At 53.5% G+C, this 16,802-nt stretch overlaps 1 protein-coding gene across 4 annotated transcripts in view; it reads right to left on the reverse strand.

The window, feature by feature from the left end:
- Nucleotides 1–6,515: 6,515 nt before the first annotated feature.
- Nucleotides 6,516–16,802, reverse strand: part of DENND3 (DENN domain containing 3) — a 44,351-nt gene continuing 34,064 nt past the window's right edge. Inside the window, exons 19-24 of one of the 4 annotated variants that reach the window (XM_019657896.1) lie at nucleotides 14,388–14,548; nucleotides 13,426–13,559; nucleotides 9,801–9,919; nucleotides 9,589–9,726; nucleotides 9,179–9,385; nucleotides 6,516–6,930 (exon numbers count right to left, since the gene is read on the reverse strand). In XM_019657896.1, the coding sequence (XP_019513441.1) occupies nucleotides 9,185–9,385; nucleotides 9,589–9,726; nucleotides 9,801–9,919; nucleotides 13,426–13,559; nucleotides 14,388–14,548 (753 nt within the window). In that variant the 3' untranslated portion in view covers nucleotides 6,516–6,930; nucleotides 9,179–9,184. Of the gene's footprint in view, nucleotides 6,931–7,673; nucleotides 9,386–9,588; nucleotides 9,727–9,800; nucleotides 9,920–13,425; nucleotides 13,560–14,387; nucleotides 14,549–16,802 lie in introns of those variants that run through there. The other 3 variants (XM_019657898.1, XM_019657899.1, XM_019657895.1) reach the window with 3 other exon arrangements.

A 16,802-nucleotide genomic window follows, 5' to 3' on the forward strand; every position in this document is an offset into this window, starting at 1 on the left:
GCCCCACCCAGGCCGGATGCAGCGCCCGCAGCCACCGGGCAGGGGCTCACGGCTTGGATTCCCAGGAGCAAGAGGGGCTTATAGCAGGACCACCACCCAAAAATGGCGTTAACCCTTGAGATCCCAGCCTTAACCTTGACCATGATCTGAAATAAAGACATCAAAGGACACTTTGCTGAAGTCACTGTTCAAGGAATCACAACACTGAGAAGCACCCTGCTCGTGTGCCGCTCACGTGACAGTCAGTGGGGTGGGCCTGCTGTTTGCTCCTGGCTGCACAAGTGAGTGGCTGCATTTAGGCAGGTTTGTAAAGATTTTGAAGCCTTTTGGATGTTTGTGACCAAAATCCGTCTTACCGTGTGGCCTGCTCAGCGTGCAGACCCAGGGGACGGAGATGCCAGGGGTTGGGTCGAGGGGGAGGTGCTGGTCCGGCTATAGAGCTGCCGCCCCGGTTCCCCGCTCCGAGTGTGAGCAGGGGGGACCACGGAGCGGAACCCTTTCCCCTCAGCCCCATCCTTGCAAGGAGATTATTTCAAGATTGCACTAACTTGAAACTCTCAGAGTGCTGTCACCTTGTGTCTTAAGCAGAGCAGAGAGGAAGGGGACTGTATGTGCAGTGATTGCAGACCAGCTTGTGTGTATGTGTTCTGACGCTGTACCTCACAAGATGCGATGGGGACGCCGTTCCGCTGTGGCCTGGTCACTTGAAAGGCTCTCTGTCTGGCACCCTGGCTCTGAAAGGAATGGCCGGTGCTGGGATAGCCTGGCGTCGGCCTGGTGGAGGCCCCAGCGTTTGTGGGCATTGGCGGTCAGTGGGCCAGCGCCCGAGCAGCGGACTTGGGAGTATGTCTGCCAGGGGTTTGGCTGGTTGCTGCATAACATAAACAGACTTATTACCAACATTGGGTAACGTTGGTCTGATTTACATCTTTGTTCCGTCTAAAAGTCAACTAAGTAAAAAATCTTTTAAAGAGACGCCCCAAACATGAGGCAGAAGTCTGGGCCACATGGAAGCATGCACGAGCAGGAAGGGGCACCGGAGGCTGGAGCGTTTAGCCCGGCCGGCCAGCCTCTGCACCCACCCTTTGTGCCCTGCTGTTAGAGTGGCACTGCGATGTCCCCGGGTGGCTGAGGAGCTGGCTGTAGGGGCGGGTGTCCCCGCTGGAAGTATCCAACTGGCCCTGAGCATACTGGCTCCTGTCCACTGCCTCCCAGAGCCCCTCAAGGGGCAGGGGCTCCACAGCTGTGTTTCTTAAAGGCACCAGTGTGTGAAGAAACAGGTCTGACCACCCGGGACCCCACGGTGGAGCCTCTCTGAGGGGCTGCAGGAAGCAGGAGTGGGCGGTAGGACTCGTGCTAGAGGGCAGCACATCTCTCTCCAGCCCTCCAGGGGGCACAGGCCTCCGTAGCCTGGCACGTTTGTATGGTGTGTTGGAAAAATAGAAGGTGCCAGCTGTTCCTTCTGTGACTAATGAATGCTTCGTGCAGCACTGTCACGGGGTCACCTGTCCCAGACCAGGTTCGTAAAACACCAAATTCACACGAACCAACCGGAAAAGATACCAGGACGTGGCTTTTCCCCAGCTGTTGGGCTCCTGTTCCCCGTCGGCCCAGAATTGTGAGTGCAGGTGCAGCCGCTGTGGGTCCTGGGAAGGCCACTGGCCGTCTTCTTTGTTGCCTCCGCATGCGTCTGCTGCACTGACACGCCCTCCATCTTCCTGCTGCTCCTGGGCCTGGGGGCCGCTGGCAGTGGGACAGGTGGCACGTCTGGGACCCAGCCGAAAGCTGTTGTCATTACCTCCAGTGGGAAGCCAGCCTCCGCCGCCCTGGCCTGACCCCATCCTCAGGAGCGCCACTCCTCTGGGACCTCCAGGGCCACACCGCCACGTGCCACAGACCGAGACACTTGGTGGCAGAAGGACTGTTGGTTGGAAATGCCTCTTGTTACCAGAAAAACTCCCCAGGCGTCTCGGAACAAAACTATTTAGTTCCATTGTGAACTGGCCGCAGGACAACTTTTTATCAACTTATTAAGTTGGAGCCCTCTCATAGCTCTTGCTGATTTTAGCAACGATACCAGTGTGTGTTAAACACATGACATTTTATGAGGAAGAGGGATTATAAAGAAGTCATCTCGCACATTACTTGAGTTTTTACTAGGCGGGCCCGGTGGCCTGGTGTGTGTGTTCCCACGCAGAGCCCTGGGGGTGGCTCCCTCAGGTAGACGCTGGTCGTGTGACACGCTCGCCGCTGCTTCCTGCTCTATTGCGCGCAGCTGTCTGTGTGGCACTGTCATCGCCGCCTCCGTGCATGGGCCGGCCTGGACATGGACCGGGCCTCCTGCGTCTGTTCCCCTCTGTTGTTACGGTCGAATCTGAATAAACCTTTCCCTACCAGCTGACCATGTGGCTGTGTCTGTGTCACGTCCCCCAGACCCCTCCCTCTGCCCTCTGGAGCCTGGGTGGGTCCCGGTGTGTGTGTGTGGGGGGGGGGCGGGGACAAGGGATGGGGACTAAGTGTGGGCTCAGTGTTTCCCCAGAGGCCCCCCAGCTCACAGCCTGGGGGGCCATGCCTGAACCCCCAGCACAGGCCAGCTTCAGCCCCGGTCCCTCCAGGGCAGTGTGTCTGCCAGAGGTGAGGGGGTGTCTCGACTCTGCCCACCTCACCTGGCTCAGGCTGAGCCAGCTGGGAATGACACCCACCCACCCAGCACACTGGCTGTGCTGGCTACATCACGGGCCCTTCAGGTCCCAGGCCAGGTCTGGGTGGGCGGCGGGGTCCTGATTGTCTTTAGAGAGCATTGGAGGAAAGGGAGGCTCAGAAACCCAGCCCTGGTTACTGCCAGCCAACACTGAGTGGCCCAGCTGTCATCAGGCACAGGGTGTGTGGGTGGGGTGTGTATGCCACAGCAACCAGGCCGGCTGGAAGTGCGCACACGCGCGCACACACACACATACACACTTGCACATGCGCGCGAACGCACACACGCACACACACATACACACACACTCACTCGCACTCACACTCGCACATGCGCCCACGCCCACCCCCAGCCCTGCAGTTGGCAGCTGAGGAAATGAAGGGAATTGAGGCTTGCCCAGGGTCACACAGCTGACTTCTTCAAAGGCTCTGCTGACTCGGGGTGGGAGTGGAGGTGCTGAATCGGCTCTGGGGGGGGCATGGAGATGGGAAGAAGGGGGGACGGGGGTGTCCAGGTCACTCCGTGGTCCCAGGGTCCAGCCTGAGCCTCGGCATGGAGGCCAGAATGCCCCACCACACGCACACCCCAGCCTGAGCTCTGCACTTGTGACCTGAGTACCCCATGGGCAAAACTTGGGTACGCCGCCCTGTGGCGGGGGGGGCGGGGGGAGGCTAGGGGGTCCAGGCATTCCCCCTCCTGCTGCGGTACAGACCGCCTCTGCCGCTGGTGCAGTGCAGGGGTGGGAAGGGAAGCAAGGCTCCCACCGGCACCCCACCTGGCTAACGTGAGCATGCAGCGCCCCCTGCTGTCCGCCCAGCCCAAGGCCCCCACCACCACCAGAGCAAGTGCCTCACCTGGCACAGGTGCTGTCCTGCCCAGGGAGGGCCCCCTCCCAGGCGCCGGTCCCATTCACGTCCATGCCTTTTGCTGGGGTGGCCCTCCTGGGGCTAGGGGCAGCAGATAACAAAATCAGTGCCCAACCCGCACGCCCTTACATGTCCCCACATAGGCTAAGGCAGAAACTTTTTTTAAACAAAAATTGACCACACTACGTAGAGTTTGCAATCTACTATTTTGTTCATCAAAATATTTCATTATCTTTCCTTATTTACACATGTAGATCTATTCTTGTAAAGTTATGAACAAAGGTTTTTATTAGAAAGTAAACGTTTTATCATCTGTCTCTCGACCTTTCTATCATTCTAAAAATTCAGCACTAATGTAATTTGTCTTTCTAGGTAAAACCCTTTAGGATTTTCCTAGGAAGAATGGGAGGCCTCAAGTAGGACATATGGAAACAGAAAACTTATTAGTGAAAAGAATCAAATGCTTAATCAGAAATCTCACATTTGGCTTTTAACTCAGCCTACAGGACTCCCTGACTTTAGTTATAAGCCTTTTCTTTGCTGTCCATCTTGTATGTCTTGATGTCATTGGGTTCTTCCAGTAATGTGGGGAGAAGGCTATGATTTTTAGGTCAGGAAACAGCTCTGAGAGCTGTTCTATTCCAGGCTCTTAGAAATGATAGAAAACACTCAAAGACGCGAGTCGGCGTCTCCCAGGGGGCACACAGGAACCCTGGAAGGCTGGAGGGCAGACCGGTCTGAAACGTGCAGAGGGCTGGAGAGGAGCCACGTGCAGGCCGAGGGGGCAGCTGACCCCACAGGCCACCTGGCTGCGGAGTGAACCGTCCTGGTGCAGCGCTGGACAGGCCTGGGAGACGTCGGACTTGGCTGCGTCTACACGGCACAGTGAGTAGAGATGGCGTCATGTGAATTTCAGCTCTGTGCATCGGCGAAGTGTAGAATTCAGGATTAATCATGATTTGGTTCTTTTTCTGTCTGATTTCAACTTCTTCATTTTGCTTTAAAAATGAACTTTACTGATGTATAAATTACATGGACTAGAACTGACGAATTTTAAGCGGTGAGTTCTGACCACTGAGTTCAGTGTGTAACCACCACTGCAATCACCATACAGAGCTGCTCCAAAAATGCACATACTAGTTATGATACAGCCCCACTCTGAGGGGCAGACCCGAGAGGAAAGAAAGCACATGTGCACACGAGAACGTCACACACACGTCCACAGCAGCATATCTGTCACCCAAAAAAGTCCCCTTGTGCCACCTCTTATCCGTGACAGCCATTGATTGGCTTCTTGTCACCGTAGTTTGCCTTTTCTTGAGTTTCACATAAACAGAACCACACAGTGAGTGTGCAGTCTTGTGTGACTGGTGTCTCATTTAGCATAAACTTTTTGATCCATGTTATCACAAGTTTCATGAGTTCCTTTTTTTGGTGACTAGTGGCCCATAAGGTAAGTGACTATTCTGCAAGTTTGTTCACTCAACAGTTGATGGGCATTTGGACTGCTCCTAATTTTTGGTTGTTATGAACAAAACTGCTTTGTATAAATGTATATTTTCACTTCTCTTTGATGAGAAGAGAGGAATCGCTGAGTCATATGGTATGTATATTTTTAACTTTATGAAAAGCTGCCAAACTATTCTCCGGTGGGGCTGTACCATTTTGCCTTCACACAGCAGTGAGTGAGGGCCCCGGGGGTCCACACCCTCGTCAGCAAAGTTGTAATCATTCCGTGGGTCTGCAACAGGACCTCACGTGGTTTTAATGTGCGTTTCCTTAGATGGTGAACATTTTTCCCGGTGACTGCCATCGGTGTGTCTTTTGTCTTGTTTCTTAGTTGGTTGGTTTTTCTTATTATTGTTGAGTTTTAAGGATACAAGTCCTTTATCTGATATATATTTTGTGAATATTTTCTCCCAGCCTGGGAGAGAGACGTCTGCCTTGTTCCTGATTTTAGAGTAAAAGCATTTAGTCTTTCACCATTAAGTATAATGTTTGCCATGGGATTTTCATAGCTGCCTTCTATCCAGTTGAGGAAGTTTCTATTCCTAGTTTGCTGGGTGCTTTTATCATGAGTGGATGTTGAATTATGTCAAATGCTCTTCTGAATCTATTGAGATGAGCTTGTGATTTCTCGTTTTGAGCTTGTGAAGATGGTGAATTCCATCGCTTGGTCTGGAATATTAAACCAACCTTCCATTCCTGGGATGAGTTCCACTTGGTCACAAGGTATCAACCTTCTTGTGTAGTGTTGGATCTGGTTTGGTCCAGATTATTTTTGTCTTTGTAACAGCTTGTCCGGTTTTGGTAGCAAGGTAATGTCAATCTCAAAATGAGGCAGGAAGTGTTCACTCTTATTCCTTATATGTTTGAAAAAATTCATTGGGAATTCTTTATATCATTTTCTTTATGTGAAGTTTAAACTATGGGTTGAACTTCTGGATTACAAATAAGGCTATTCGGTTTATCTGTTTCTTTTTGCATGAGCTTTAGTTGTTTGTGTTTTTCAAATAATTTTTGTATTCCATCGAAGTTGTCAAATTTATTGGTATTAAGTTAAAAATATTCCGCTATTATCTTTTTCAACAGCTGTAGGATCTATAGTGCTTGGCTTTGTGTTTTTGGGGTGGTTTTGGTTTTTAATTGAGGTGAATTTACATACAGTGACATGCACAGGTGTAGTGTGCAATTCTGTTAATATGAATTTTGACATGTGCATACACCTGAGTTACATGTAGGTGGGCCTCTCCCCCGTGTGTGTCTGTATCTGTGTTCCCTCTTCTAAGACACTTGTCATTGGATTGAGGGTCCATCCCAACCCAGGGTGACCTCATCTCGACATCTTTAATATATCTGCAAGATCCTTTTTCTGAGGAAATTCAGTCACAGGTTTCAGAGGTTAGGACATGGACCTACCTGTCTGAGGGCCACTATTCAGCCCACTACAGTAGTGATCACATTTTTATTTGGTCTTAATATTTTCACAAGAGCCCAGCAAGCAGCCTGGGATGGATTGCTCCCCAGCCGCCCGGCAGGCAGCGCCCGTCTCAGTCTCCACGCCAGCGTGGAACAAGGAACCGGCTCCCTTTTACAAGGGTCGGGTCACGTGGCCCAGAGCCCCAGGCTGCCTCTCTGTTCCAAGGCTCAGAAACCCAGAGCTTCCCGGAGTCCTGTGCAAACCCAAGGTCACACTGCAGCCGGGCGGCAGCAGCAAGTTTGAGAGAAACCAGCACTCAGTGGCCCCGAGCCTCCGCCTCGCCGCCTGGGGGTCCCATGGCATCACGGCAAGAAATGCAAACATGCAGGCAGCAGAGGTTGTGCAGCATATCTGCCTGGCTCGCCATCTTGTTAAGGAATCTCCTAGAAACAGACAAAAGTCATGCACTTTTAATCCAGTCTCCAGGTTGTCATTTGAGCTCAGCTGATGCGTTCACATTTTCTGAGAACAATCATAAAGCTGATCACTGTGTGATGAGCTTTACAACTCAGGGGGCGGGGGCAGGCTTTTCACTGGGGTGGTGGTGCCGTGCTCGCACCCAAAGCGAGCTTTCTTTTTTGTTGTCTGAAATACGGCTGCAGAGCTGGACTTCTATTAAAGCAGACTGGCTTCTAGTTCCAGACAAGCACTTTTTTGGTACCAATTCACTTTGGGTTTCTAAAGCCAAGGCAGGGAAGATATGGCCTCTGTTTAACGAGCAGCTCATGGAGGGCCTTCCGTGACAAAGCAGGAGGGAGTCTCCCCAAAGCACAGAGGAAGCACCAAAGGCACAAAACAGCGCCCTTTCCATTTCAGCAAGCCCCACCCCCAGGAGCCTATTTGCATAAATACAGAACCTACACCTGCTGCAGCCCACTTAGGCCCCCGTTACCGCCACAGGTTCACCCCGTTTTTCTCTCTTACATAAATGACCGCTTCCTAAAAGCCTTTCTGTCTACCAGCTGTTTCAAATGAAGTCACTGTCAGCTAAGATGTTGGAAGTTATCAGCAAGGGCGAGGAAGTGAAGCGCCTACACTGAAACCACTCGATGGCGCTTACGGAGAGTTAGGAGCAAACCCAAGATGGCCCTAGGGTTAAGGTTGGATAAAAGAAGGAAACTGGACCTTCAGTGTTTAGTGAATGAGTTTATTACCCACAAGGTGACAATACCTGGTTTACATGTGGCGTTAGATCATTTATTTCTGACAGGATTTTACTGGACTTGTTCACGTGTTTACAGAAGCAGAATTCAGCCTCCTGCCCGTTGCTGCTGGCTGAGCCGTCCTTCACAAGGCGGGGACACACCCTCTCGGTAAGCAGACCCCGGGCATGGGCCGCCCGGCTGGCTGTTCTCGGCACCACGTTCCCAGACGCCCCCAAGTGTCAGTCAGTGGTCTGGACCTTGGTAGGGGCGTGGGTCCCGTGTACCAAGCCAGAGGCCCAGCCAGAGCTCACTCTGGAGACTTCTGACTCGTGGCGCTGTTCCGGGGGCCTGATGTGCACCCTCAGAGACCTCTGCAAGTCCCGAAAACCCAGGGCCAAGGGTCCAGCCTGAGACGGAGCTCATGGGGCCCAGGGGACAGGCCACGGGCTCCTGCACGTGGTGCTGGCAGGCAGGTGCCCCCTCCGTGTCCAGTAGCCACACTAGAACTGCCCTGATGGGCATTTAGGGAAGAAACCCCAATACTGTAGTAAAAGTGCATGGGTCTTTTTTACAAATATTTAGTTACTTATAGCGAATAAGATCATCTTTAGTTAAATAATAAAGCACCATCTCCATACACATATACGGCGTTCACACCAGACGCCGACGGAATGAAATGTATACCAGTGTCCAGTAAAGGGGGTTACAATGGCAGCAACTTTACTGGGGAACCAGATTATACATCCTGTTTTAGAAGCAGCTTTTCATCTGTGATCTTTGGTGGAAAAATCTCTCTGGATTTCATTGTACAAATTTTGCTTTAGTTAAAAAGAAAAAAATATATATTACAGAGCTGACCTCATCATCCCCAACCCCTGCCTGGCAGCCTTATCACAGCATTTCCCCTCCCTGGGCAGGCTTCTGTCACCTCTGATGGGGGACAGCAAGGCGGGCACAAAGTGGTCATTTCCAGGGACCCCTTCTCATGAGCTTTGCTGGGGACAGAGTCCGTGTGAGGCTGCAGGGCTCCCGTATGCTGGTGGTTAGCAAGTGTTTGTGGAATGAATGAAGCAGAGGAAAGGCAAAACCAGAGATGTGGAGTCTGCAGGTCCCGGGTGATTTGGCTAAATTGCTTCCTGTTGGCTCCAGTGCTGGCCCCTGGTTGTGGATTCTGGAACTTTCTAGCTAACTTACGGGGTAACGTCTCAGCAGAGGGTATCTATCACACAGTCGATCCGGTTGCCTGTCTGAGAAGGACCCCAACCCGACACGCTCGCTGTTGGTGCCGTTTAATCAGGAAAGTTCGAGAGAGTGCGCTCATGGGTCTCAGAACAGGCCGGAGAGCCCAGCAGGCCCCTGCCGTGGACACCCCCACCCCCACCCCGCAGCCTGGCTCCGGACCCCGCCTTCTCTGGGACAGCCCTGGGAAGCTGGCGAAAGGCACGGGGTCCTCGCTCACAGAGCCGGCTCTGACCGGCACGTTTACCTGGGTTTACTCCACTTTCCAGATGGCAATCTTTCCTTCCTCGCTGCCTGACCCACTCAGCACATATCTGTCCTCGGCCGAGCACAAGGTCTTCACGGTGTCGGTGTGGGCCACCAGCTCCTTCTCCACCGTCTTCTTCTCGGCATCGATCACATAGATTTTCCCTTTGGACTTTCCCTGCGACAGCCCTGTGACGCCCACCCAGATCTGCCAGGAGAAACCGAGGGGTATCAGCCACACACAGCCCGGCCCGGGAAAGCAGACCCCTCGTGGGTGGCTGGGTGGGGTGGTTTACCCCAAACCCACGTCCTTCCTGGACAGGCCCAGAGGACAGAGCCTCAAGTGGACGAGCCCCGGCCGTCCCCAGAGCCCAGCGGGGCTGCCCTGGTGGAGCCCGGCCTGTGTCTCACCTGCCTCTTCACCCTGAGCATGCAGTTGACCTTGGCGCAGTCCTGCAGGTGAATCCTCTGAGGGGGCTGGGCCAGGTCCTTGAGGCCCCAGATGTAAATGTCATCATATCCCGCGCACGCCGCCCAGAGCTGCTCCTGCTGAAACAGAAGTCACAATGCGGGTGGCAACAGCCCGGGGCTGTGCGGGCGGCAGGGACAGACGCTGCGAGTACCTCGGGGACGAGCTGGAACCCGAGGAAGGAGGTGTTTTTCTCCTGGAAGCTCTCTTCAATCTTCAGTTCTTGACGGAGAGAGCCATTCACTGTCACAACTGTGATACTGTTACCTGTACCTGCAGGGGACAGAGCCAGGCTGAGGGGCAGGCAGAGCGCGTGCAAAGCAAGTGACAGTGGGACCGGTAGGCTCTGGTCCCTCCCTCAGGCTGACAGCACCCAGCGTCTGTGACCTTAGTGGCCACGTGGGGCTGGTTCTGGCTCTGGTTTCACGTTCTCACCCGTGTTACTCCCCACAGGGGCCCTCGCGACCGCAGCCCTTTTCACTGATGAGGACGCTGCGGGAGCCCAGGGCCCCTTCTGCGGGTTTGCGAAACACGGCGGAGACGCAGCAGCTTTCCGAGGCTCCCTGCCACCTGAAGCCACAGCCAGTGCTGCCCCAGCTGGCGCTTGTCAGAGTGAGAGGTGACAGTGCCTGTTGCTAAGTGCTCCTCTGTCTCTCTCTCTGAACCACTCAAGGAAAGTATCTTCTGCAAACCAAGTTTCCCCGTCACGAGAGCTACCGGTCGTCCAAACCAGGCCCTCCGTGGAGGTAACGCACATCTGGGGAGATGGGGTGGGAGGAGCTGGAGGGCTCCGCCCCCACGTGCTGAAGCCACCACAGATACAGGGAGACACAGCCCTGCCTCAGGGGGCGCCGTCCGGGGTGGGAGGCAGATTCCCCAGGAACAGCAGCCTGTGAGGCACAGGGTGCCCCCACGCCGCGTGCTGCTCAGGCTTCTGACAGGTGAGTTTGGCTGCAGGTCCCTGACATGTGGCCACTCTGAGAACGTGAACCCTCTGTCCCTGGGTTTTCAGTCACGGAAAGTGCGAGCCCCCCACATCTGTCCTGCAGGAAGCCCCTTATCCAGGTAGGCCGTTACCCACCTGGGCTCATGACTGGCCCTTGGGTGCTGCTGCTTGTTAGGGAGGCCAGGCCGGCGGGAAGCCCCACGGAGAAGCTTGTCCCTCTGGACATTGCAGGGTCCTCCGGCCCTCTGGGCTCCTCCTCGGTGCTGACCGGCGGCTCCAGGCTCTCCCTAAGTGCACGCCGCCTGTGCTAATGTGTGGGGCCCGGGCCGGCAGGGGGAGCTGGCAGCACTCACACACGGGCTCTGGCTGTGCAGACATGTGAGGGGGCCTGCTGCACGCGGAGCGGGCATGGGGCTGACAGGACTAGTCACTGTCCTCAGGTGGGCCAGGCACCCAGGGAAGGGTGCTGGGGGCCCTGCTGTTGGCCAGCAGGAGGCAGAGGGCCTGGGAGGCTCCGTCCAGGAAAAGCGCTCTGGGCACGGCCCCCCTCCACGGCTCGTGCGCCTTTCCAAGTCCATACCCCTCCTCTCCAAGCCGGCTCAGTACTGGGGTGCAGCACCCATCCTGTCAGGGCCACTTTCAGGGTGACTGTCACTGACCTCTCCCAGCCGTCAGCACGGAGGCTGAGGATGCTTTTGCCTCTAGCGCAGCGGTTCTCAGCCTTCCTAACGCTGCGGCCCCTTAACACAGTTCCTCATGTGGTGGTGACCCCCAACCATAAAATTATTTTCGTTGCTACTCTATAACTGTAATTTTGCTACTGTTATGAATCGTAATGTAAATATCTTTTTGTTTTCCATGGTCTTAGGCGACCCCTGTGAAAGGGTTGTTCGACCCCCAAAGGGGTCGCGACCCACAGGTTGAGAACCGCTGCTCTAGCGTGTCAGCCCTCGGTGCTCACATCGGAAGGGTGGCATTTCACTTTCTGAGTGATGACACGCAGACACCGCAAGTTTGAGGGACCTGCCCAGGGACCCTCCCTCCAGGGACAGAGCCTGGCTTTGAATCTGAATGCACACGACAGCCGGAGACTGGACCGCAGAGCCACCGGCCACTACCCAGACGCAGGCCTCTGACCACAAGGTGATTCAGCAAAAATTTTAAAAACATATTAGGCTTATCACACAGTTGTGGAGGTAAAATCCTGCGTTTAACAACAGCAGCACAAGGGGCAGAAGGCAGTAAATGGAATGACTTTTACTGCTGTGAGCTGCTCACATCACACGTGAAATGGTGTGACAGTTAAGGGCGCACGTTGCAATCCTTAGAGTAGCCACTAAAAAGCCAAAGCAGAGCCGAAAAGACAAGAAAGAACACTAGGGCGGCCGGTTAGCTCAGGTGGTTGGAGCGCAGGCTCGGAACACCAACGTTGCTGGTTCGATCCCCACATGCGCCACGGAGCTGCACCCTCCACAGCTAGACTGAAGACAGCTACCCGACTTGAAGCTGATGGGTCCTGGAAAAACACACTGTTCCCCAATAAAATTTCTTTAAAAAGGAAAAAAGAAAACTACACTGAATATAAAAGCTACTCAGCCCGAACGAAGAAACGTACAGATGGGAAGGTGGGCAAGAAACAGACGACAGCAGACGCCAGTCAAGTAACTAGAAGCGTTGTAAGTGAACACGGCCGCGGGCAAAAGATCTGGACAGACAGCTCTCCAAAGAAGACACACAGACGGCGATCCTCCACGTCATCAGCCACCGAGGATGTGCCACCAAACCCACAGGGACGGTGTCAGGAAAGCACTAAGTGTGGGTGAGGAGGTGATGGAGCCGCAGCTCCGGGGGCGCCTGACAGCCCCTCAGACACGCAGACGTGGTTAAGCCGAGTCCTCCCCCATGGGAACGGACACTCACACAGGGAGATACTGCTCGGCAGTAAAGCGCGAGCTGCTGAGACTCGCAGCGTCACAGGCGAACCCTAAAAACGTCACACTGACTTGACGAGAGCCGGGTCACAAGGACACAGGCCGTGGAGCAATTTACAGGAAGTTCGGGAACAGGCAGAGCAGTGACAGGTCAGAACCCTGTTCCTTTGAGCGGGGCTGCCTAGGAGGCGCACTGAGGAGCTTTTAGGTGGATGGAGATCTCCACGTCTTGATTGCTGGAGAGCTGTGTGGCAGATACTAAAACACAACGAACTGGACCCTTTATGCATTTTACACAAAATATGCTTCAATTGAAAACACACATCTTGGCGACCCTCACCCGTGTTACCCAGCTACTCCAGGGAGGACGTCAACGTACAGACCGTAAACCACATGCACTGCGTCTGAACCTCCCTGTCCCGCCCCTGGCAGAATGCCCGGCTCAGCCCCGCAGACACAATGCCCCGGGTCTGTGTTGTGAGAAGAGGTGAGCACGCAGCAGGGGCCCGCCTGGCCCGCCCTCAGGCTGCACACACATGACTGAGCCACAGAACGCTCCGGAAGGAGCAGCGATGACTCCTGGAGGCATTTGGGGCGTTCACGCTACCAGCAGGAGAGAGGCCAGCAGGCTTCCTGTTAGCTGTGTGGGGGACGCACCCAGGGAGGTGTGGGGAGCCTGGGGGAGCAGCGCTCAGGGAGGTGTGTGGAGGCTGGGGGAGCGTCAGACCCAGGAGGGAGCACAGGGGAGGGACCAGAGCTTTAAAAGACAGTGAACTTTTCAACTAAAAGTTGGAAATGCCTAAAGCAAAGGAAATTTCAGGCCTTGAGTGCTCATCTGTTTTCCCTTCCTAGAGCAGGGGATGGCTTCCTGCTTTGACAGCGGAGGACAACAGAGGACTTACAGCACCACAGGCGGCCACCGTGTAGTCTGATGGACGAAAGCCCTCCGCTCGGCAGCTGGAACCTGCTGGTCACCAGCAGCGAGCTCACGTTCCACACCAGGACAGTCCCGTCCATGCTGCACGAGTACACCTGGCTGAGGCAGGAGCACATGCACACGTTTCATTTGGGCCCCTGGTAACACTGTACATTTTTATTAATTAAAAAGAACAAAGTTGCCACTGGATAAAGTGCCTACAACATGGATAGCAAGTGACAGGCAAATGCACTGTTTTAATGTGGCGAGAATAAGTCTTAGTTAAAATGTAACCAATTCAGCGGGAAAACACTTCCTCCACAGAGGGAAGTGGGAACCCCACCTCTTTCTCAGGCCTGCCCAGGGCACTTCCTGTGTGCCAGGTCCTGTGCTAATAAGCACGGGACACAGAGCAGAGCAGACACTGTGTCTGCCCTCGGGGAGCTGGTGCTGTTAATGCGATAAGTGCAGTGAGTGAATGAGGTAAATACACCTAAGGGGTTGAATTGTGTCCCCGGAAAGAGATGTGCTGGAGCCCTAACCCTCAGGATCTTAGAAGGCGACCTTGTTTGGAAAGGGGGCTTTCACAGAAGTATTCAAATTAAAATGGTGTCAACAGGGTGGAGGACCCCAATCCAATAAGACCGGCATCCTCATAAGAAGGGGAGATTTGGACCGACGGGCTGACGGAGAGCTCCCTGTGGAGACGGAGCTCTGGAGGCATCTGCACACCCAGTACTGCGCCCAGGCCACCCGAAGCCAAGAAAGGCCACGTGCCAGCTGCCACTGACCATGCTGCTCTGTCCCCAAGACAGAAATAGACAAGCAGGCCACCTGACTTCCTTCTGGACACGCTTCACTCAACAGGCCTGGCCCCACGGCAGATCGCCTGCGGTGATTCTGACCCCTTCCCTCCAGGAACCGCGTGCTTCCCAAGAGCTGGCGTACCTGGGCGCCGCCGGGCCGTCCTGAACCACCAGACCTGTGACGCTGGCGCGGTGGTCGGTGAGCTGCTTGTTGCAGGACATGCTGTGGATGTTGATGATATAGATGATGGAGTCCTCCGAGCCGACCCACACCTGGTTCTGCTCCACCATCGCCATGCAGTTCTGCGGGACGCGGGGACTCAGAACTCAAATCGTTCTCGTTACCCATGGTGTCACCTAAAAGGTCACCCCTCTGAGGGGACATAGGTTCCTGCGAGACCCCGGTCACAGTTTCGTCAGCCGATCAACACACAACCTTGTTTTACGTGTTTCTGTTTAAAGACGTCATGTTTTACGCACACTGTTGATTCGTCAATTAACCTGGACCTTGTGGCCAACGGCGCTGTACCTTAGGCCTGAACAAAGCTTTTGTAACCCAGGTTTTCTCTAAAGCACGTCACAGCCGCCTGCACTTACGGACATGAGACAGCACTTCAGCCCTGCACTGGGGACCGTTTTAAACAGCAAAATTACCAATAAAATGCACAAAAAATGGGAAAAGCCAAACATGGCACCCCATAGGCTGTGAAAGGACCCTTGCCTACAATAGGAGCTGAACCAAGAAGGCGGCGTCACCCTGTTCACCTCAGCTGGGAAATGCACATTGGGAAACTCGCATTGTCCCCGTTCCGTGCACGTGCGTGTCTGCGGAAAACTACAAAGGTGCCCTGAGTGCGTGTCTGTGGTTACAGATACGTTTCAGCAAGTATGGAGTCTGCAAATGAGGATGGCCGCATCCTCACCAACGGAAGTGCCCGGCTGGCTGCAGCCGGGGGGCATGGCGGGGTCTCTGGCTTCGCAGTCGACACCCAGGGATTCTGTGTAGACTTTTGAAATTAGAAACTGAGGGTGGAAACATTGCAGCGTTAGTTATAAAAGCCACACCGTGCCTGCCTGCCTGGCTCCACCACCACTCCGACGTCCTAACCACGAACCCCCTGAGCGCTGCCAGACAGAGACCAGCGAGCGGCTTCGTGTTCTGTTATGATTGTCCTGTTTCATCGACGACGTGCAACGTTTCACTGGTAACTAAATGTCCCACGTTTTTCAAATACATTTCAAAGAGTAAGTTCTATCATGTTGGAGGGGTTGAGACCAGATCTCATACCAGATAAATCAGTGTCCATGGTTGGTGGTTAAGCGTTCCTTAGCTTTACGTCAGGAGGAGGATCTTATAAAAATGGACAGTTGTAATTTTACCAATAAATATAAAAGTTAGAAAGAGATGAGAACTTGCTAATTTCAGAACTAACCACTTAAAAATGCCCTTTCTTTGGAGGCATCTACCTGAGAATTGGTATAATTTTAGTAAAACGTCTTTTCTATACTAGCCCAAAGACATCTTAAAGTACTTTGAACTTTAAATTTCAGAGGAGGCAGCATTTTCTTGAGATAATTATCCAACTTTCTTTCTTGGCAAATGGTACAAAACACCTCTGAAACTAGTAGGAAGACATTTTCACATAATTGGGATAACTTACTGTTTAATTAAACACTACCTGGCCTAATTGGGGGGGTGGGGGCAGACACTGCCACAAAATGCAGCCTTTTGATTTTAATTAGGATTTTAAAAGTTATTCTAAGAATCAACAGAAAAAAAATTTAGAACTAGACTGAGTTCCTCAATTTCTCCTTTTTTGTTTGGTCTAAAGCATTACTAGACTTAAGTAAGTATTTCGATTTAATGTATCTTGGATCCTGTACTTTAATCACAGGAGCCTCATTATTTGATATGGGGGAGATCATGTAGCAACTTTCTGTTATCTTACTAACAAGTAAAGTTTTCCATTCAGTCTTTTAAGCATGGCCCCCACCCCCTGGTCCTAGATCGTTGCTTTCGCATTAAACCTGAAAAGAACGTTTCCTGCTCAAGGAGGAGGCCGGGCCTCCCTGACAGAGCCCTGGGGACGGGGCCTTCTCCTTCCCTCAGAAGACCTTACAGGAGGCGACGGCCAGGCAGCAGGTGTGAGTATTCTGAGAAGGATGTAAGCACTTGCTTCTCAACAAGCGTTGTCGATTTGGCTCAAATAAATTCATAAAAATTCTCTTGGTTTTCGTTTTGTCAGGTAGGATGGTGTCGGATCAGAGGCCCTGGAGCCGCTGAGTTAGAAGGTGGCCCCACCAGGCAGCACCGCCTTCTCCTCTGTCCCGGAGGCCCACTCACCGCCCCACCTGCCAGCACCAGGCTCTGCTGAACTGTCCCAGGTGGGGCTCGTCTCAAGGCCCGGCCCACGTGGGGAACTTGTCACGCAGGGGGATGAGAAACGATTTTCAAAGGCCTAGCAAAGTCTCCAGAGAGCAGTGGGCTCATTCCTGCAGCACTGAGGGCTACAGGTCTGAAAGCCACCCTTGGAGTGTGTGTGTGTGTGTGTGTGTG

This window comes from Hipposideros armiger, unplaced genomic scaffold (genome assembly GCF_001890085.2).
Source record: "Hipposideros armiger isolate ML-2016 unplaced genomic scaffold, ASM189008v1 scaffold_280, whole genome shotgun sequence".
NCBI classification, from domain to species: domain Eukaryota; kingdom Metazoa; phylum Chordata; class Mammalia; order Chiroptera; family Hipposideridae; genus Hipposideros; species Hipposideros armiger.